This window comes from Sciurus carolinensis, chromosome 13 (assembly GCF_902686445.1).
Source record: "Sciurus carolinensis chromosome 13, mSciCar1.2, whole genome shotgun sequence".
Classification (NCBI taxonomy): domain Eukaryota; kingdom Metazoa; phylum Chordata; class Mammalia; order Rodentia; family Sciuridae; genus Sciurus; species Sciurus carolinensis.
This window is the reverse complement of record NC_062225.1, coordinates 55,633,315-55,655,470: the sequence shown is the minus strand read 5'-3', so window position 1 is coordinate 55,655,470 and position 22,156 is coordinate 55,633,315. Positions and strand designations below refer to the sequence as shown.

The 22,156-nt window shown below is 51.8% G+C and overlaps 2 protein-coding genes across 4 annotated transcripts in view; one reads left to right on the top strand and one right to left on the bottom strand.

Moving 5' to 3' along the window:
* The window catches only part of Ttc7a (tetratricopeptide repeat domain 7A), a 118,401-nt gene extending 107,150 nt beyond the window's left edge, over positions 1-11,251 (top strand). The window contains exon 20 of the mRNA XM_047521937.1: positions 5,393-11,251. Within this exon, the coding sequence (XP_047377893.1) occupies positions 5,393-5,614 (222 nt within the window). The 3' untranslated portion in view covers positions 5,615-11,251. The remainder of the gene's footprint in view (positions 1-5,392) is intronic.
* Positions 11,252-18,988: 7,737 nt separating this feature from the next.
* Positions 18,989-22,156, bottom strand: part of Stpg4 (sperm-tail PG-rich repeat containing 4) — a 41,524-nt gene continuing 38,356 nt past the window's right edge. For 2 of the 3 annotated variants that reach the window (XM_047522835.1, XM_047522837.1), the window contains 2 exons: positions 21,413-21,517; positions 18,989-19,119 (listed from right to left, as the gene is read on the bottom strand). In XM_047522835.1, coding sequence (XP_047378791.1) covers positions 19,003-19,119; positions 21,413-21,517 — 222 coding nt within the window. In that variant the 3' untranslated portion in view covers positions 18,989-19,002. The remainder of the gene's footprint in view (positions 19,120-21,412; positions 21,518-22,156) is intronic. The other variant, XM_047522836.1, reaches the window with a different exon arrangement.

Sequence of the window (22,156 nt, the reverse complement as noted above, 5' to 3'; positions counted from 1 at the left end):
GCAACACAAGTAGAAGGACCCAGAAGCCTTGCTTTGTGTGTGTGTGTGTGTGTGTGTGTGTGTGTGTGTGTGAGAGAGAGAGAGAGAGAGAGAGAGAGAGAGCGATGCTCTGAGCACCTGCTCCAGCAGACCTGGGATATTGCTTGTTTGGCAGCAAGTTCAGAAGTGTCTGGCCATTTGACCTCTTACTGAGGTCAGCTCTCTTCCAACACTGCCTAAGGTAATCCTGCCTCAGGCCACATTCCCAGTGCCACAAGGAGGAGCAGGAGGAGGTAGAGGGTTCTGTGGGCTCCCCGGAGGTGAGGGATAAGACTTATCCCGGATTCCCAGTATTGGTTTGGCTGAGTCCAGAGGCCCCTCCCCACCCCACCTTACCCCTGGCCTGGTATAGACCCCAGAGTGCACTCGATTCGTGGCGCTGGCTCTCTGGTCTCCTGGGAAACCTCAGCCTGCTGTGTGGGCTTGTGACGTCCATCACCTCTGCTGAGGAAGTGGAGAGTGCTGTGTGTAAGCTAGTCACAGGTTCAGATCAGAATGGTAGTTGAGCACTGTTGACTTAATTTAGCTCCAGAAAACATTTTGTCACCAAAGTAGTGGGAAAGACTCACTGCATCCAGAGTGTTAGCCATTTGACCTCTTTCTGAGGTCAGCTCAGGATATACAGAGGGTGCTGTATAGTGTGGCTATTAACCCCCTTGTTCAGTGGGCCACCAACCCCCAAAACCTCTATCACTGCCGCCCCAGGCTCAGCCTCCTGCTCAGAGAGGGGAGCTTCTGAGACCAGGGCCTCCTTCTCACTCCCCAACACGGAGGTTCACTTCTAGAACCCAGAATCCAGAGGCCCACCTACAGGCTCTGACCTAACCTTGAGGGTCCGCAGTCCGCTCAACTCAAATCAGACCACAAAGTGGGAGGAGTAAAAGCCCAGCCCTGCCTGGGAGTGGCCTGGCGAAGGAGCCCCCTTCCTGGTGGGTCCACAGGCTCTGCAGGCCCCAAGGATGTGACCCACCCTCTGGTCAAACCAGTGCTTCAGCTTCTCAGCCCAGCCTTCAGTCCCCAGCCCTTTGAAGACAGACACCCCCAACCCCAGCAAAGAGGCCAGCTGGCGTCCTCCGCCTCATCTCTCAAGAACCCAGGATGAGGAAGGGACAGGCATGGGCACAGCAGTACAGAGAGCATGGCCTCCACTGCCCCAGGAGACTCCCAGTCTGGGGCCTTCTCAGCAGGCATCTCTTTGGGAACCTGGTGAACTCTGGGGTGCTTGTGTTAGTCAGGCCTAGATAAGGTCTAGAAGGACTTGGGCCCCTTCCCCCAACCAGGAAGTGGGACTAGCCTGTGGCCTTGGAGTGGCCTGCTCAGGAGGGATGTGTGATGGGGTAGGGGGCAGTTCCCAGGCTGGTTGGACAGGTTAAGGCTGACACACCTGAGAGAATGAGAAATGGAGAGAGCCTGGTCCCTGCTGGATGTAGTAGTGCTCCAGGACATGGAGGAGGGAGTCCTCCTGCAGAGGGCTTCTCCCCACAGCCCCAGGGTTCCAAAGGTTGTGGGGGTGGGGGGGCTCAAGGGACCCGAAGGCTCCAGAGGTCTTCAGCTGATTCCCAGCTTCCCAGCTGGAAAGGCTGTTACAGAATCCCAGGAATGTGCCTTGAGCTCAGAAAGAAAATTCCCAAAATAACTTCTATAAATACTTGAGGGCGGGGTGGGGAGGAGACCTCAGGCTGGCCTGCAGCTGGCCTAGCTCTGGCTGCTTCCCAGGGCAGGCTCCCCCCAAAAGAGGGAAGAGGCACACACGCACCAGGCCTTCCTGCTGTCCCTCCTCTCCGGGGGACCTCATCAGGCACTAAATTAATGGATAGTAGTGTTGAGTGGCAAGGTCCTTTTTCTCCTTCTTCCCCATCCCAGCCTGTGGTCTCTGGTCCCACCCTGCACCTCCACGCAGAACCTGTCTCCTGACAGGGAGGTTTCCCACTCAGAGTCTCCCTACAGTCTGGGACATCAAACCCCCACAGGATCCAGGCCCCTCAGACTGCCCACCGTGGTCGCTCTAAGAGACAGGGCTTGCCGAACCCCAGAGGACAGCACCCCTGCCAGCAAGTCCAGGTCAGGAAGCACATGGGAATGCCTCTGGTGTCCCTGGCTTTGTGTCCAGGACTCTTCTACCCCAGCTCAGTTTACCTATTGCCCTGTGGGGAACAGAAAAGAAGGCAGGAGACAGAAGCCCTGACCCTCTCAGCCCAGCGGGCAGGACAGGGTTGGCATACAAGAGCTCAACAGTAAATAAGGGCACCCTTGAAGTGGTTGTGTGGGCAAAGGACTGTCCACAGGGAAGACTTCCTGGGACACCAAGGCCCCCTGCAGATGAGATGTAGCCAGGCACCTCCTCCATGGGATCAAGGAAGGGAGGGAAGGAAGAATGGATGGAGGTGGGCATTTCTGAGAACCTTCCTCATAGCTTTATCCTACCCTGAAACCATGTTGGTGGCTATAGCCAGGCCAGGTACCCCTTTGTAGGTGCAGTGCATAAACAACTTGCACATTGCTGTTTAATCCCCAAGGCTGAGCAACCTGGCTCTCGCATCTCCCAGGGGAGGCTCAGAAGCTGAGAGCCTCTGCAGATTTGGTCTCCTCTGGTGGATGAAGGACAGGAGGGTTCAGATGGGACATTTGGATGGAACCAAGATTCCAGTTCTGTATTCCCACCACCTCCCTGAGGATGGGAGTAGCAGGGTGGCAAGAGGGTGTCAGTGAACCCCAGGCTAGTGATGGGCTGGGGGCAGAACAGAGGAGACCTCTCTTCTCCCTGGGGCTGGGTCCAGGCTGGGACCCACCCAGTTGTCAGGCAGCAAACAACTCCGAGTTGCTACCAAACACTAACGCGGCTGGTGTCAGAGGCAGGTGGCAGTGGATTCTGTTACAGGCCCTGGGCCTCTGGGCCCCAGCCTGACCCCAGCCTTGGTGTCTCCTTTCAGGCTCTAAGGTCAGCGCCCCAGGGTGCGGGAATGTGAGCCAACCCCACCACAGCCCATAGTCCTCCCCTGGCACAGAATTGAACCCTCTCCAGCTTCTAGAAAAATCAGCGATGCCACCCGCTCCCCACCCAGAAAGAACCTCAGCTCATCTTAGAGATGCTGCATTTGGTGCCCGGCGCCCCGGATGCACTTTTTCAGATTCATCCTGCAGAATCCTCACAAGGAAGGACTCTCCTGTGCCCTGGTTCACAGATAAGGAAACCTCAGCTCAGAGGAGGTCCACCGCTTGCCAGTGGTCACAGTCCTTGTCAGTGGCAAAGCTGGGATTTCCACCTGACCAGGGCTTCTGACTGACCTTTTTTCTCTACCCAGGCATGTGCAGGAACCCAAACTGAGAGTAGGACTCACACACACACTCACACACACACACACACACACACACACACACACACACACACTCTCTCTGTTTAGCCTGGCCCCTTCCCAAACAGTCACCACTCCGGGGGATCAGGGGTTTCCAAACTCATTCCCAGCCGTGGAGTCCTTCTTTCCAACAAAATCTTTTGTGGAAAGAAGCTCCATAAGGGAAACTTAGAGTGCAGAAGCCACTCTGGGCCACCCTCCCTGGAAGGCCCTGCCGGCCACTCTGTCCTCTGTTGCTCCCATGGGCAGCACTCACGGGCCTCAAACCTTCCATTTTTGGTGCTTAATTTTGGTGTCTGGCGGCTGTCGGCTCGCCTTCCTTCCCTCCTCCCCGAGGGCCTGGTTCCACTGTGAGCAGCTTGGGGACTAGTGTTCCAGCCCTGTGGGCAGGACAGCTTGGCCTGGAGCCCTACTGGCCAGATGGACACTGCCCTAGTCCCGGGCAGCCCTGAGTCAGCAGCACTTGCATCTGGCCAGAGCTGGGGCCCTGCCCGAGACTCCACCCTGCCCACAGCAACCTGCCCTTCCCCGTGCTCCACAGCCTCAGCCACGTGTGGTTCCCTGGGTATGGCCGTGCCTGGGTCAATCTGGGGCACCGTGAGTACAGTTCCTCTTCCCCCTGCCCACAGGCCCTCGGGCAAGTGCTTCCGGAGAGGGGGGCTTTTCCTGGGCTTCCTGAGCACCAGTCTTTTTCTCTTGCCTAATTGGTCATGTTCCAGGCTCTTGGAGGACTTTATGAAATCAGGCATATGCATCTTTCCCAGTATCTCCATAGCAACAGAAGGCCTAACTCTGGGGAATTCATGGAGAAGGAAAATGATCCAGCTAAAAATGTACGTGGCTGTCAGTGGGTGGAGAGGGGGCTCCAGGCACAGACGGCAGTGTGTGTGCACACACACACACACACACACACACACCACCACCACCACCACCACCACCAATACCTAGGGATTTGGTATTGGAGCTTTCCCTCCTGTCTTAGAACAAGAGAAAGACCCCGACACATACCGCTTTCTCATGCGATCTCCTAAGACTGGAACACAGATCAGTGGGAAAGCAGCCTTTCTGGGACCTGGGTCTCTCCTTCCCACCCTGTCCCCCTGCTCCCTTCCCAGTGTGGGTAGAAGAGGATACGCAGGGTCTACTATGCCAGTTTCACTTCCCAGCTCCCTTTTTTTGTGGGACAATTCCTGTCACTTCCTCTAGCTGTCTGGCAAGAGTGTTTCAGCCGAACTGCAGGCCACACTTCCTGCCTGCTCCTGGCCCAGACACCCAAGGACCTTGCATCCCTGAGCCCATCCAGCCTTTCACCTGGACCACCCCTGCCTGGTCCTCTCACTGCCGTCTGACTGTCTCCCATGACCCTCACCTGCCAGGCTGGGCCCTCAGCCATCCCTGGGGAGCCAAGCTGCTTGATGCAGGCAAAGGAGCTGCTCCCCCTACCCACTCCCTCCCACAAACGTGAGTTTTTCCAGATGTAGTCTCCTTAATGGACAGTGGACACCCCTCTGTCTTGGTGTCAGTGGGATGACAGGAGGCGCTGTGCTGCAGGCAGCAAGGACTAGGAGAATAGTCCCCTTCATCAGGGGCTCACTTGTGCCCAGAACTCCTTGCATGCTTCACATTCACTGACTCATTCACCTTCACAGCAACCCTAGGGGAGGGTTTGCAGACAAGGAAACACGGTTAGAGGACTTACCCAAGATCGCCCAGATGGGGCGACTCCAAGCCAGGTCTGGATTTGAAGGCCTGACTCTTAGGACTAAGAGGAAGAGAGCTCCTGCACAGGCTGGTCCAGGACCTAAGGCTGAAGCAGGACTTGGGTGGGGACAGGTAGGTTTTGCAAGCATAAAGGGCAAGGTCACCTGACAGTACCCAATCCGGATAGAGTCCTCTCTGACAGGTGACCGACAAGGGAGCTGCTCCTGCCTTTTACCCTTTTGCCAGGATGCCCCTGCCCCAGGGTGCACTCACTCACTCTCCCCTTGCTTGGTCTCCAGGGTCTGATGCTGAGTCGGCTGGGCCACAAGAACCTGGCCCAGAAGGTTCTGAGGGACGCCGTGGAGAGGCAGAGCACCTGTCACGAGGCATGGCAGGGCCTGGGCGAGGTACTGCAGGCCCAGGGCCAGAACGAGGCTGCCGTCGACTGCTTCCTCACCGCCCTGGAGTTGGAGGCCAGCAGCCCCGTGTTGCCCTTCTCCATCATCCCCAGGGAGCTCTGAGCGGCGCTGCAGCAGCAGGGGGCTGCCAGCACAGGCCCAGGGAGGCAAGGCAGGCAGGGCCAGGCAGGGAGCTGGGGTCAGGGAGGGACGGTGAGTGTGGGGCCTCAGGGAATACACCGAGTGAACATTTTCGCAGGCTGCAGCCGCAGTTCTCCTGGCCCACGCCTCCCCGCCTCCCTCCAGGGCCAGCTGGGGCTGGGCACTGCTCATCTGGAGCTGGGTGGACAAGATTTGCATCGGAAGCAAATCCTATGCTCCCTGGGACTCAAACACTGTGGTGTTTATGTTTTGAGCAGGGAGAGAGGGTCACATCTCCACAAGGCCCTCCCTCTGTGCCTGTGCATCACCTGAAGATGCCTAAAGGGTCCACGTGTCTTGGGTGTCACCCTGCACCTGGCTCTAAGCCCCCCTCCTTAAAATCCCTGACAGCTGGATTTTCTGGCTTTGGACAAACTTTAGTCTCAAGCCTCTGCACACCACCAGAAATGAGCCCCTGGAGCTGCCTCTGGCTGGGCCAGGCTGTCCTGGATTCCTTTCTCAGTGCCTTGGGAGACAGACTGGCTTGAACCCTAAGTGACTTTGCAGAGTGTGGTAACTTGACAGCTCAGAAGGGGGAGCCTCTCAGCTGTGCTTCACCCCCACCCATGCCTCTACCTTGGGGTGGGTCTGGGAGCCCCACTCACTGAATCTTGCTCCCCAGTCTCAGGACAGGGCTGGCTTCTGGATGGCCCTCAGGCCTTGCCCTGGTAGTCCCAGCTTGACTCTGCTGGCTGGGGGAGGAAGACAGCATCTCTGGGTTCCTCTCTCAGACTCGGAGTTAGCAGAGGATGCCTGGCATTGTCCTGCTTGGTCCAGGCAAGTCAGATGGACTCTATGTGCTTTTCCTCTGCCATCAAGTGCCTTTGCGCCTCTGGTGTCTGGCCAGGGGCACTGAACACCGGCCCTAACTAATCCTTCCGTTTCCACCCAGCTTTCTGGAAATATGCCCTAGCCTAAGTGGCCCCTAGAGCAGACCTCAGGATACAAAAATATGGCTCTGGACCCAACTCTTTCTAATACCCTGAGTCAACACATTCCTCCAAGCCTTTCTCTGTGCTGCAGGTCCCTCTAGAGCTAACAATGCAGAGGTGGACAGTCTTTAGGACTGTCCCCAATATCATCACCTACAGCCCTTGGGCTTTCTCAAGTGACCCAAACCCCACCCTGACCATGGAGGTCCCCTTGCCCAGGACCACAGGTGCTGAGGTTGGGGACCGAGGAGACCAAGCCTGCCCCTGCTTTCCACAGTGAAGCAGGCCTCCATGTCCAGGACACACCCTGTCTGCAGTGGTTGGGGAGCTGCTGGGCAGATGTCCTCCCTGTTGGTTCCATGCCTGCAGCTTCCACCCTCAGAACCCTTCCCCAGGAAGTCGCTCCCAGGGCGGGGGTGGGGGTGGGCAGAGTTCCTTCCAATCTGCACACAGTTTCCAGTAGTAAAACCCCCTTGGGCACAGCTCCCGTTTTGAGATTCAAGGGAAGGTTGGTGAGGACCTCCGTGACTTATCATAGCTGCACAGGGGGACAGCTCAGCACTGCAGAGAGCTGGGGCCTCCTGGCCACCTGTGCCAGACCAAGGGGCACCTCAAAGGACACTTGATCCTTTGCCTCTTGGTTGAAGGCTCTCTCTCTGTATGTCTATGTATGTATATAAATATAGATATATATATTTATATATGATAGAGATCTATTTTTTCTGGAATTCTGTTAGAAAAAAAAGAATAAGCAAATGCCATTGATTTGCCTTGGGGTGTGCAAAGATACTGGTAGTCAATTTTTGGTAATAGAAAAGACAACAAATGCATTCTGACTAAGCATTCCTCTTTGGAAGCCCACGAAGGGCTGGGCCAAGTTGCTGACAGTGACTGGAAATTTAATAAAGAGACCCTTGAAGGGGAAGCCGGATGACCTGAAGCAGCAGTGTTCATTCACCCATGAGCCGGACCCTGGAGAGAATGGACGAGGATGGAGGGGCAGGTGGCCGTCTGAGGAGGTCAGGTTTCACCTGGAGAATTTGCCAGGTGAGAGTGGGCGAGAGGAGAGGCTTGGGGAGCATGCGCAGGCTGAGCTAAGGCAGGCAAGAGGGACAGAAGAGTCCAGCAGACCGGCTCTGGCCTCTGACTTGCCCTTTCGGCGAACCCCATGCTGCCTCCAAGGCACAGATACATCTGAACAGGAGAGACAGGCCAGCATTGCAAATGGAGCACCTTGGGCTGCGGGGGAGGAGCATCAGGACAGGGCTGATCCAGGCCACATTCAGTCAGCCACCTCTGCTGAGGAGCCCATATGATCTGAATAGAGAGGTTACACCCCCTACCAGTGTGCTATGCGTGTTATAAAACAAGCACCACACATTTTTAAAGACTGATATAAATTTACACAGAAGCTCTACTCTGGCAGTAGAGGGGATACTGGGGATTGAACCTAGGGCCTCACACATGCTAGACACATGTTCTGCCACGAGCTACATCCCCTGCCCTTTTAATTTTGAGACAGGGTCTCACTAAGTTGCCCAGGCCAGCCTTGAACTTGTGATCCTCCTGCCTCAGCCTCTTGAGTCACCGGGATTATAGATAGGCGCCACCACACCCAGCCAACAAAAGTTCTATTTTTTCTTCTTCCTGGGCCCCAAAGGATCACCTGCTGTACCCACAGAGCGATAGCCACTGCACTTTGGAACAGCCACCCTGAGTCTCCCCCTGGAATTCAGAGCCCACCCTGAAGGAGCCTTCTGCTTCCTGTGCTTCCCTGTGGCTGGGCGGCCCCCATCCCTCTGGCCGTCCTGTACTGGGCATTGCTGGCACAGAGAGGTAGGACTTTACTTGAAGCCAGTGGTACCCAGCTTCTCTTTGGCTATGATCCTTTTTTCAGGTCACATAAACTTTAGCGATTAATGACTGGTATCAAGCTGCCGACCCCAGCCCCCAGCTCATGGCTCCTGCAGAAGAATTAAAAGACCTCCTTGGCCCACAGATAGTGGTAGGTTGTCTGCCAACCTGAGAGACTGAGAAAGCTCATCCTCCAGGGAAGAGGACGGAAGGACTGTGGAGGCTCAGCCTCCCTGATCAGGAAGAGGGTTTCACTAGGCTACCTTGGAGCCGGTCAGATGTTGGAAAGCCAGGCAGAGGATACCCGCTGAGCCCAGGAATTTCCTGACACCCATTCCATTCGGCAGATCTTGTGCTCACACGTAGACCTCATCAGAGAGCAAGGAGGTCGTGTCTAAACCGATCATGCCAGAACAAGGGCTTGAGTCTGGGGATAAGACCTGGGGCTGCCCAGTCACCCCTGTGGACCTCCAACCCTCCCACCACTGTCCAGGACATAGCCCCCACGAGTGCACGCTGCTACTAACAGTGTTTATCTGCAGGCACAAATATGGGGGGAATTTCAGCCACCATCACCCAGACTCCTTGCTGGTAGCAAAATGCTCATGGTTGCGTTGGCACCCCCGCTGGAGGTTCAGATGTCGTCACCGTGCAGATATTTCTTAGCTTTGAGAAACCTCCAGCTAGACAAGCTTCCCCATTGCCCAGCACAGGCTGCCAGTTCACGATGAAAACTTGCAGGCGGGGGACCTCACACGTGAGAACCAGTGGAACCAACCCCATGGTACTGAGCCAAGGCCCCTGGGGCCAGGGAGGTCTTGCCTGGGAAGTACCCATTGTCCCCCGCCAGAGATCCCTTAGAGTTTTCATCAGGTTCTTTCTGTTTCAAAGAACAGAAACCCACTGAAGATACCATAAGAGATAAGAAAGAGCTCCTTGGAGCCCTAGGGTAGGAACTGTGCCACACAGGCCTGAGGCCAAAGCAGCCACACAGCCTTTGCTCTGTTCTCAGGGAGATAGCAGGGTGACAGTGCAGTCACCACCTGAGCTGGAAGGCAGAGCTTTACCATTGACAGACTGTGTGGCCTTGAACAAGTTGCTTAATCTCTCTGTTCCTGTTTCCTCATTTAAAAAATAACAGAATAGTGCCTGCTTTGTGGATTATGATAGTTATGTGAGAAAGACATTGAGAGCGCGGAACAGTGCCTGGCCTGTGGTAGATGCTCTCCGTGTGTGTGCGATTCTTTTCTGTCTGCCGGTCCTGTCCTCCTCTCCCTGCTGGTTCTCTCTGCTCACTCAGAGGGTTGCTGTCCTGGGACTCTGGGTGACTCCACCCTGGCCACTCCTGCACTGTTCCCGCTTACCTACCACCTACAGAGCTGTGGCCACTCCCCTCTGAACAACTGATTCTAGAACAAGAGGATCCATGTGGTCTCTGATTTTTGCAGGGGTCCCTGAGCAGCCTGGAGACTGCCCTTCCTTGGGTGGTGCCCTGCTCCATCTAGTCAGCTGTGATAGGAAGGCAGGGGCCTCAGGACATGAAATATGGCCACTTACTATTACTTGGCACATAGCCTGTTCCCCCTGGGAACATGGGGCCTTGTCTAGTAGACGACAGCTCCGTCTACTGCCACCCTCTGAAGACACTGCAGAGAGCCAGCTCACCAGCTCTGGGGACGGTTGAGATGCTTGTTATCACCACAACGTAAGGACCCCACAGATCCAGGACAGCATCCTGGGGAAGTCACACAGACGCAGGGCCCTCTTGCCTGGTTGCTGTCTGCCACCAGCATTACCGCACTGGCTGGACTGAAGGGTAGTGGGTGGCGCTCCGTGCTGCCCAGCACCCAGCCTCCCTGCAGCTGCAGGGGAGGTTCCTCGAGTGGAGGCCACTCAAGACCCCAGAGAGCAGTGGGTTTCAGAAGATGCGCAGCAGCTGGAAGTCCAAACAGGCAGCATGGGAGCTGTTGGACTGCAGACCTCAAGGGTGCTGACCACCTGCTGCCTGGACCCGGGTGGGCCCCAGTACCAGCTCTGTCCTCCATGCTCTGGCCTACAGCCTAGGGAGTCTGGTACCCCTGTGCAGGGGCATCCCAGTCTTTTTTATTTTGAGATAGGATCTCGCTAAGTTGCCCAGGCTGGCTTCAAACTTGTTCTCCTGCCTCAGTGCCACCCCCCGCCCCCCAGTTAGCTGGAGTAGCAGGTGTGTGCCACCGCAAGTGGCCTTCAGTATGTTTTCACCCAGAGCTGAAGTTGCTCTCTTCCCTGACCACCACCCAGTTAGCAGATGGGAACTGTAACCTTGACACAGGCTCTTAGTTAATCTTCCATACACTCTCCAACTTTTGTCACTAAGGTTTGTAGCACCATTTTCCTGCAGCCAGGTCCCATGTTCCATTTAGTTGTCATGTCTCTTCAGTCTCCTGAAGTCTGATAGTTCTTCCTCCTCTCTCCTTTCATAGCATGGACATTGCCAGGGACTGCAGAGGGTCTTGTCTCCCAGTATAATGATGAGACGGACAGAAAGAAGCAGCTGGGACTGGGAGCAGAGGCTCAAAGCTGCCCAAGCTCTGGGGCAGGGAGAACAGTGAATTGGTTGGAGCTGGGACATAAAAAGCAAAAATGACCAGGGTAGCCAAGCAGGGTCAGGCACACCCGTAATCCCAGCAACTCAGGAGGCTGAGGTGGGAAGTTTGCAAGTTCAAGGCTAGCCTTAGCAACTTAGCAGAGCCCTCAGCAATTTAGTGAGACCCTGTCTCAAAATTAAAAATAAAAAGGACTAGGGATGTGTTTATTTATAATTAAAAAAAAAAAAAGGAAAATAACAGCATTAAAAAAAAAAAAAAGGGACTAGGGATGTGGCTCAGTGGTAACACACGTCCATGTTCAATCCCCAGTACCAAAAATAAAAAAATGGCCAGTGTGGCACATGCCTGTAATCCCAGCTACTCCAGAGACTGAGGCTGGAGGTTTGAAAGTTTAAGGCCAACCTGAGCAATTTAGCGAGACCCTGTTTCAAAAAGGCAGGGGTATGGAGGGGATCTGTGAATGTGTGCAGGGGCCAGAGCCTGGCCTGCTGTATTCATCCGTGGCACACACACCACCTCAGGGAGCGTGCATGCCATCAGGGGAATCGGGCAGGCATAAGGACGCTCTTAAGGAAAAGAAGTTCTGACACCCAAGGTGGGTCCTCTCCTCACATGAAGGTCAGGAGCACAGGCAACCTTTTCCCCCGAGGTCCTCCCTCCTGGGCAGTCTCCTGTAACTCTGACTCCACCATGGGTCCAGAAGGAAGAGGCCAGTGCAGGCCCCGCTCCTGCCTCGTGCCAGGTCTGGAGTCGCCTCCGGAACACACAGTTCACTACCTGCTCCTAGAAAGGCCCAAGGCTTGGGGTTCGTGGTACCTTGCTGGGCACACACACATCCCTCACCTGAGAGCAGCTCATCCAGGAGGCAGGGGCTTTGGGCATCCTGGCCAGGCCCAAGCTGGGCAGGGGGCCACAGGGGCCACAGGGGCTCTGCTAGGCTGGGCCCGGGTGCTCCCCTTCTCCATGTGAAGAGCTCTTCTTCTGCATGGGGAGCTCCACCCTCTGGGTCCTTTCCCTCTCTCCATTCTCTTCCTCCTCCTTCAAGGCCATCAGGTCTCCTGTGTCTTCAAAGAGCCGTGACCTCCATGTTCACCTACATTCCCATGTCCACCCATATCTTCAAGATCTCTTTCTAGAACTCATGCATGGAGTCAGTCCTTGCCCTTTGTCCTTAAAGACCCAGTTCTCATGCCTTCTGGAAGCCCTCCCTGACCTGTCTCCCATCTTATAGGACCCTTGTTTTGTAGAACGCCCAGGTTACTCTAAGTTGGGTGGGTTCTGCTTCCTGGGTTGGACCTCCATGTCCTGTACATCTGGGCTCAGCCACATCTATGTATCCCTCATGAGCAGAATACCAGCGGGACTCTAGGGAGGACCTCCTGTGCCAGGAGCCTTGGGTACAGTGTGGAGTGAAGCCTCCTTTTCTTTAATCACAGACTGACCTTGGCCTTCCCTCCCTGGCCAGGAGGACTCACCCAGCCTACATGCCATTCCAGTGCTTTAACCTGATTTTTTTTTTTTTTTTTTTCTGGTACTGGGAAAATGAACCTGGGGTACTTAACCACTGAGCAACATCTCCAACCCTTCTTATATTTTATTTAGAGATAGGTAGATAGGTTCTCACTGAGTTACTTAGGGACTCACTAAATTGCTGAGGCGGGCTTTCAACTTGCAATCCTCCTGCTTCAGCCTCCTGAGTCACTGGGGATTAAAGGCATGCATCCTGATTTTTAGCAAGAGTACTAAGACCATTCAATGGGGAAAGAACAGTCCTTTCAATAAATAGGTCTGAAGACTCGGCAGCTACGTGCAAATCATTGAATCCGGACTCTCATCTCATACCGTATACAAAAATTAACTCAAATTAGGCCTGGTGGGGCACAACTTAATCCAACTACTTAATCCTAACTTAATCCCAACTACTAAGAAGACTGAGGCAGGAGGATTGCAAGTTCAAAGGCAGCCTCAGCAACTTAGCAAAACTCTGTCTCAAAAATTTTTTTGAGTGGTTGAGCACCCCTGGGTTCAAGTTGATAAAAAAATCAACTCAAAGTGGGTCAAAAACTTAAATGTAAGAACAAACATAATAAAACCTTTAGAAGAAACATAGGCAAGAAGCTTCAGGACATTTGAGTTGGCATTGATGTCTTGGGTTTGATAACAAAGGCACCAGCAACAAAAGAAAAATAAAGCGAACTTCATGAATACTTTTAAATTTTATGCAGCAAAAGACCTATCAACAGTATAAAAAGGCAGCCCACAAAATCGGAGAAAATACTTGCAAACCATATTTCTGATGATTAATATCCAGAATATATTGAGAATATATTGAGAACTCCTGGAGATCAATAACAATAAACACCACCAAATTAAAAAAGACTTGAACAGACACTCTTCACAGAAGACATGCTAGGCCAAAAAGTGCATGATAAGGTGCTCAGCATCGCTAATTGCTAGGGAAACACAAATCCAAACTGTAAGGCACCACCTTACACCCGTTAGGATGACTACTGCCCAAAATACAGAAATCGTGTTGGCAAGGAGTGGAGAGACTGGAGCCCCTGGGTACTGGTGGTGGGAATGTAAAATGGTTCAGCACCTGTGGAACACAATATGGTGGTTTCTCAAAAAAATCAAAACTAGACCACTCTGGAGAGCAGTGTGGAGATTCCTCAGAAAACTTGGAATGGAACCACCATTTGACCCAGCTATCCCACTCCTTGGCCTATACCCAAGGGACTTAAAGTCAGCATACATACTACAGAGACGCAACCACATCAATGTTCATAGCAGCTCAATTCGCAATAGCTGAGTTATATAACCAACCAGGGTGCCCTTCAACAGATGAATGGATAAAGAAAATGTGGTACATATTAACAATGGACTATTACTCAGACATAGAGAAGAATGAAATTATGGCATTTGCCGGAGAATATCATGCTAAGTGAAATAAACTGATCCCAAAAGACCCAAGGTTCTCTCTGATATGTGGATGCTAACACAATAAGGGGCGGGGAGGCAAGAATAGAAGTTAATTGGATTAGACAAAGGGGAATGAAGGGAAGGGACGAGGGATGGGAATGGGAAAAACAGGAGAATGAATCAGACATAACTTTCCTATGTTCATATATGAATACACATCAGTGTAACTCCACATCATGTACAACCACAAGAATGAGAAGTTACACTTCATGTATGTATAATGTGTCAAAACACACTCTACTGTCATATACATCTAAAAATAACAAATAAAAAAAAATTTTAATCAAAAACAGAACTATCTCGTGGTCCTGCAATTCTACTGGCTATATATCCCAAAGAACTGAAAGCAAGGTCCTGGAGAGATATTTGTACACTTACATCCACAGCAGTATTTTTTTTTTTTTTTTTTGAACCCAGGGCCTTGTGCTTGTGAGGCAAGCACTCTACCAACTGAGTTGTATCCCCAGCCCCATCCACAGCAGTATTATTCGCAATCACTAAAACACAGATGACACCCGAGTCACCATTGTCAGATGAATGGATGAAGCCAAATGCCGTGGGAGCATACAACGGGACAAGCATTCACCCTCAAAAAGGAAGGAAGTTCAAACACACGCTACAACATGGCGAACCTCGAGGGCAGAGCTGAAGGAAATAAGCCAGTCGCCCAAAGACAAGTACCATCTGCTCCCACTTACACTGGGTACTTAGAGTAGTCCAAATCCTGGAGACGAGGAGCAGAGCAATGGTTACCAGAGACACAGGAGGGGATGGGAGTTATTGTTTAACCGGTGCAGAGTTTCAGTTTTATAAGAGGAAAAGAGTTGTGATAGTTATATTTAACACTACCAAACTGTATACTTTAAAATGGTTACAACTGTAAATTTATAGTATGTGTATTTTATCACAATAAAAAAAGTAAGGAAAAGGAACCACTGCTTCTAACTTGTAGGTTTTGAACTTTTTTTTTTTTTTTTTTTTCTCAAGACAGTAGGGTTTTCAAAGTAGTGCTAGGCCTGAAGACCAGGCAGCTCTGTGCCCTAGGTAGGTGGCATTAAGCATATTAGAAATGATGCTAAACACAGGGCAGGTCACCTAAGCTACCTGTGGTCCTCAGCCTCAAAGCCTGTGCCTGTCTCCAAGAAGGTGTCGCCTCTAGGCACAGAGAACAGTGAGGAGGTGGGGGTGGGAAGGATGGAAATGGAGGAAGGGAGAAGGATAAGCTGTCCCCTGTGACTTTTGACGTGCTCTGACTTAATGGAGAGGAAATTTCACATGGAAGCAACACAAAATATCTGCAGCCAAGAAGCAGCATTCCCTTTGGTTGGAGCCAAATTCAGAGAGCAGTAGGAATAATGGAGTGGGGGTGGAGGAGCAGAGGGATGCTCAGGGGAAGCCAGTGTCACAGAAGCTAATGGGTGCAGAGGCGGAGAGGGTTATATGAGATCCTGAAGGAAGTCCCTCAGGGACCTAAGATGGGGAGGGAGCAAGTCCAATAAACACCATTGTTCCCTTTCATCTGAGGCACTCTGTGTCTTGGCCAAGTCCTCTTGGACATGTCATTTGATTCACACAGTAGCCCTAGCTGCTAGGTGTTACATGTTCCAAACTCAGAGCTAAAGTTCAATGTCAACCCCAGTCTGTCCAGCCCCTCTTCCTCCATCTTGGAATTATTGTCCCACGTTTGGACTCAAGGAGGGGAAAAGTCTCTAGTCCCTCTTGTCTTTCTGGAAAAGTCCTTCCCAAACTGAATGAAATACAGTTTAATAAAAATATTGGAATATGTCAAAGAGGAAAAGTAAAACCTGTTCTTAGCACCAACTCCCGTGAGTCCCTGTGCTAACAACCCCTGGGGCAGCGTCTCTGTCAGCTCATCCTGAAGAGCAAAGCAGAGTAAAGGCAAGAGAGGAACAAAGGTAGGTAACAAAGACAGGTCTGAGTCCAGGCACCCCAACTCCAGAAAGGAAACTCAGTTCACAGTCATGGAGTCAAAGGCAAAGCTTAGTGAACACCCCAGGTGGACACAGAATACAGGGTAGCTCAGATGGCCCTGTAGAATATTCTCCAGAGGTTCCTCCTCCAGGTTAGGGATAGGGTTAGGGTTCCGGCAGGCTGGTCATGTCACCCTGCCCTTTATACTCCAAAAGGGTCCTTGTTCTCTCCTAGGACAATGGGACACTGCCCTCCACCCCAGTGACACACACACACACACACACACAAACAAAATTAAGCCTCTGCAGCCATATCTGTACTATCTGTACCACCCTCTGTGGCCCTCTTGGCCACAGTTGATGGCCTTGGAGCAGCTCCCTGACCCAAACTGACCAACTGGTTTCCCTCTTCTGGGAATCTGAAAGTGGAACCAACTAGATCCTGGTTACCTTCTTTCAGGATGTGGACTGAGGAAATGGCATGAGGTGAGACTGAGGGAGCCACATTTGATCCTTGCACACAAAGGGCACTAAAAGTCACCTCCAGGGACAGGAGAAAAGCAAGCATGGTGTGTGTGGGGGAACTGCCAGTTCACACCCCTATGGGTGAGATGCCCCTAAATTCTTAGAGCAGAATCCCCCTCTTCCTCCTGATAGCCTGAGGGGCTCCTCTAAGGTTCCATTGACCAGCCTTGACAGAGACAGACATAAGCACTTCCTGCCTCACTCCTTCTGCCATTGTGCTTCCTAAGACACCACTTCCTATAGAAAGCTCTTCCATTGGAGGATACAAACCTTCACTTACTGTGTGGGAACTCTGACCCACTTGGAGAATAAAATGTGAAAATATCTGCCCTGCAGCCATCATCTGATTAAAGTGGGCAAGGGATGCTGCCCAGAGACCCCCTACTGGACCTTTCCCATGGCTGTTTCCTGCTGGGGAGGAACGAGATGCAATGTGGAAGAGCAAATGTATTCTGGGAGATGACAGCCTCCCCTCTCCTGTCCCAGTACCATGTTATAAGGGTTTATAAATCTAGAGAAGAAAAATGGTTTTTTTTTTCCTTTTAACTATAATAAAATATAGGCTTTAAGGAAAAATTGTAAGGATTCTTTTCATCTATTTATTAGCAACCCTGGACTCTCCCCCCCTCTGCTGAGCCCCCAGCTGCCATGCTGGATCTGCCTGGCAGTGATTGCTTGAGCAGAAAGGACTTGCAGGTGCACAAGGCCCACATGCCCCAGTTCTGACAGCCTTACTCCCTCCCACGCCCCAACTTGCACCCTCCACTCTTATTGGGCCAGGCTTCCTCTGCTTCCCTCCAGCTAATGTTTATTCCTACCTTGGGCCTTTGCCCAGATGGCGGTTCTTGTCCCTGGCCCTCTCCCCTTTCCTCTCTGTTGATCTCAGTCTCCTGGTCCCTTGGGTGCTGGCCAAGCTGTCCCCTGCCTGCACCCAGACTCAGGCGCGCGACTTCTCTCTCTGAACACAGCGGCTTCTCTGCACACTGGCACGGTTGTCTGGCAGCTTCCTGAGGCTACAGTTCAACTTCCCATTGGAGTTGTCACCTGCGTGAGGGCAGAACCCAAGCTGTAGACCCAAGGGGACCAGCAGAAGGATGTCGGCCCAGCTTTCCCAGCTCCCAAGCACCTCTTCAGACCTGTCCTCCCCTACCACCCTCCTCAACTCAGTCCACGCCTTGTTCCCCTCTGCTTTCAAGTCCCCACTCCCCACCCCCAGCACAGCACCTTGCACCTGACAGATAAAACACTTCGGTTGACCTGAAATCAGAAAGATAGCCATGTGGCATAGTCGTGAATCATTTAGCAATGAGGACTCTGACAATGAGGATACGGCGCTGAAAACACACTGTTAGTTTATTTTGCTACTGCGCGTGAACACAAACTTCGATGGCAGAGCCTACTACGCCACCAAGGCTACACGTGTGTACACGTATGCCACCTAGTCCATTGCTCCTAGCGGATGACACAACACCACCAACTTAAATCAAGCGCAGGAGAACATGATGCAGTCAAGGGACGAGGCGAGCATGAGCTGCAGGAGGCTGCCGCCAGCATTGGACAGCACGCTCGCTGTTGGGCAGCAGGCTTGCTTTTCTAAGTAGAAGTGGTACGCTCTAAAATAACGATACAGTGGGCTGGGGTGTAGCTCAGTGGTACGTGTCTGTTTAGCATGTCCAAGGCCCTCCATTTGGTTCCCAGCACCCAAAAAAAAAAGTATAACATATATCCCAGGCAGTGGCAAGGGAGAGAAAAAATGTAGTACAGAAAATATATTAACCAGTATCACTCGTTTATTTTGTTATCAAGCATTACGCACTGTGCACAGTGGTATGTGCCTTAGGTTTGTGGACACCAGCATCACCACAAACACACGAGTGATGTCTTGTACTACAACGTTACCAGGCAATAGGAATCTTTCTGCTCCGTGCCACAGGGACCATGGTTACATGCACAGTCCATCACTGACCTTCTAGAACATGGACTGTACTCATCAGATAGAATCAATATTGTTCTTTTCAAGGAGTTGAAAAGAGAAAGCGCCACCTTTGGGGATCCTGTGGCCTTGGTTGAATGTCAGTGATCACCAGGGAAGTCATCAAGGGGACCCGGAGGTCTTTCAACATTAATGCTGTTGAGGTAGAGGGACCAAGGACACGCAGCCTGGACTTATGGGGCATCTGCGTGATTGCAGAAGCACCCTGGCGCCCAGTCTCTGGGGACATGCTCTTGGGTAATAATAGGTTGAGTGAATATATGATTCATTTCTCAAACCAGGACACTTTTGAGAAGTGAACTGGTAATTACGCTGGAACTATCAAAGACAAACAGGAAAGATTGTCACCCCAGGCGATCCATCGTGTCCTGAGGTCAAACCCCTCTACAGAACAGGCAAGGTACACTTTCCTAAACACAAGAACTTACTAAACAATCACCACAACAACAAAGCAAAAAAAAAAAAAAAAAAAAAAAAAGTAGCTTGGCACCAACATCGCTTTATTTTAAAAGCCAATTGTGTTATTGAAGAAAAGGCTGTGCTCTCTGCCCATTTTGGCTATGGTTGGGGACTGATTAGGAAACTGTCTGCAAGAGGCGTATGCTCCTGGGCCTGGGGTTTTCTGAAACGAGAAAAAAAAATAAGGACTGATGAGGTAGTGACACCAAAACCTGGTTGCTGGGTTAGATGTGGGTGGTGGGTGAGTCCCCCATGCAGGCCCACATCAGCCTAGACGGAGGCCCGTGGGGTCTTTGAATTGGAGCATTTGTGCCCTGGGAGCTGAGGCGACTCCTGTCAGGTCACTGTGTGACAGGAGAGAGGCCAAGGCAAGGGCAGGACCATCCGGGGTGCACGGGCACCTGCTGGGAGAAGCAGGGTCACACTCCACCACCTCAAGGCACACTTCCCCCTGCTGGGCCCTCCACCCGCACAGCTTCCATCCCAGGGAATGCCATCTGCCTCTCCTCCAGTGACCTCCATCGAGAAACAGGCAGCTGGAGAGACCCAATTCTGAATCTGGATGGTCTAATTCCGGAGCCCAAATTTCCTCCCAAATATGGTCGAGTTTCTGTCATTAACAGTGTGACAAAGCAAGGTGTTTTTCAAGTGGGGTCTGTGCCCCAGAAGCATTCCCAAGGGATCCATGAGTTCTTGTTAGTAAACGCCGGGCTCCCATTTTGAAGAAGCCATGAACGTAATAACTGAGGACAAGGGTTTCAGAGTCCAACAGGCCTGGGTTCGACTCCCAGTCCTACCTCCAGTGGCTCAGTGTGACCCTGGACCATCAATTAGGACAGAGTACTGGCTGTCAGGAGGGGACGAGGCTCACTGGAGTCCCTTCAAAACAGACAGTACGTGGCAGGCCCAGCAACAAGCCTCCCCTGGTTACTCCTGCACCCCCCCCCCCATTCTCTATTACCACCTACTGTCCTTTCCATCCTTCCTCACAGTGGGCTGTCTCTTCAGGAGACAGTGAGGGTACAGACAGTATTTCCCTGAGAGGGAAACGGAGCGGTCAGCCTGGTCAGCCCCAGAGGATAAGATCAGCTGCCTGCAGAAGCCACTTTCAATGACAGCATGTTTCCCTGCCAAGAGCAGAGCTGCAGCCTGGAAATCTAATCAAGTCTTGGCCACACGTCAAAGGAAGCGGAAGCCTTTATTAGTGCGATTAATGAGGATGCGACATGCATGTGGAGTCCTGGAAGGCCAGGCCACAGAACTGGAGGTTGGGCAGCCTGTGCCCACAGGGCCATCCTGCAGGAGGCTGCCAGTTGTGGTTCACCCACCTGACAACATCGAGCTTGGCCCCCCTGCCCTGATTTCACTGTCACCAAGTGACCTTCCGGTTGTCCTTGGCTTCTATGAAAATTTCCTATGAGGGAGAGCAGCAGGCCCCCTTGGTGGATACGTCTAAATTAACACTACACATTAGGGTGTGTTGCTCAGTGTCCTGGGAGTTTGGTTAGCATGACTCAAATCTTCCTGAGAATGCCCAGTCCTATGGGCTCTGACACACATCTCTTTTTGGATCATGCTGATGCCACCAAGGTGGTAGGATCCTCCAGACCCCTGTTGTTGGTCTCTCTGTGATTTTACTGGTTGGGCCTCCCCAGTACTCCTCCAAATAAAGGTTACACTGGAGTCCAGACAGCTGCAGTACAGTCCCTGCTACCCAATGCCCCAGCTTCTCCCCGTCCCCTGGAACCCTTGGGGGAGCCTATTCTCTTACAAGCAGAATTGTATTTCTTTCTCCCCAATCATCTCAAATGAGTCTACATACTTTCAGACTGTTCGGGCTGGGGCAACAAGACCACAGGAATTAAGACAGTCTTTTGACATTAAAAAATATTTGAAAAAGTCACAGTTGGTAACGCTTTTATAATCGTTCTTGGTCTTCTCCGGGCCTTTGAGATGCTGCACATCCCCAGAATCCACTTTCTCCACGGACTCAAGCCTCCTCCTGTCCTCTGTGAGTCCTTGGAGCAGGGTGATCGCTCATGTCTTAAAGGTCCCATTTGGTTCAGCAATGTTTCTGCTTCAACGTTTTGCTTCCTTGGGCTCCAGGAAGCCACACACACAAAGAATGTCAGTTCTGGATGGCTGGAGGCGGCCACTGCACGTTGCTTGCTTCAGTCCATTAACAGTGCCCCCTCAGAGGATCGAGGTCACAGCACTGATGGCTGATGACCGTGCTGGCTCTTTTCAACCCACCCATAATTCAGCCACAGTCTTTGGGCCTAGAGACACCCTGAGTCTGAGGCTGGCTAAGAGCGTCACTCCTTAACTGCCTGATGGGTACACACTAGGACTGTATGTGACTGCAGTCCCTGTCCCCCGACCCTCCATACACAGGGTCTCTTAAGACCTACCCCACAGTCACACCGCTAGGGGTGTCTGACTTTTAGAATACTCACTGAATAGCTGGGCAGGAACCGGGGTACTCTGGATTGAAAACAAGAAGTAATGGAACTTGCTGAAGGCATTTTTAAATTATAGTGACCTGGTCCTGGGCCTTCACGCTAGAGGACATTAAAAAAAAAGTTTCGTTGTTACTAATGCTTGATATGTTTTATTAATGCCTTTTACAAATAAACACGAATTCATGTGGTATAGTAAAAAAAAATTCCTGGATTTGGGCTTGAGAGGTCACATTGAGGTATAACCTGGAAAATGGGAAATGGGAATAACATGGAGTGACCCATCTTAAGCATAATGTGAGGGCTGAAGGAGACAAAGCAACTTGTAAGGTCCCCCCCCTTTAGCCCTGTCGGGGGAGCCCTTCCACACACAGGCCCCTGTTCACATCCACGTCCTCACGCCGTGCTTGCGGCTGTCAACAGTGACTCGCTGCTCTGAGCTGTTAGCTTAATAAAGCACGCTTACTCCTTCATATAAATGTAATGTTTTCTGAGTCCTAAAAAGTATTCACAGCAATTCACTGAAATAAACACAATGTTATGAGATTAACATAAATGAATGAACACAACTTTTTAAAAAGACAAACACCCGAATGGAAAAATCAGCAAAAGGCAACGCACAGAGATGAAACCCAGATGTTCAATGAGCACAATGGGGGAGGGAAGAAGGGCTTTAACCGCATTAATCACCAAGTAAGTTCTAATTAAGACATGAGATTCTCTTTCTAGAACATTAACAAA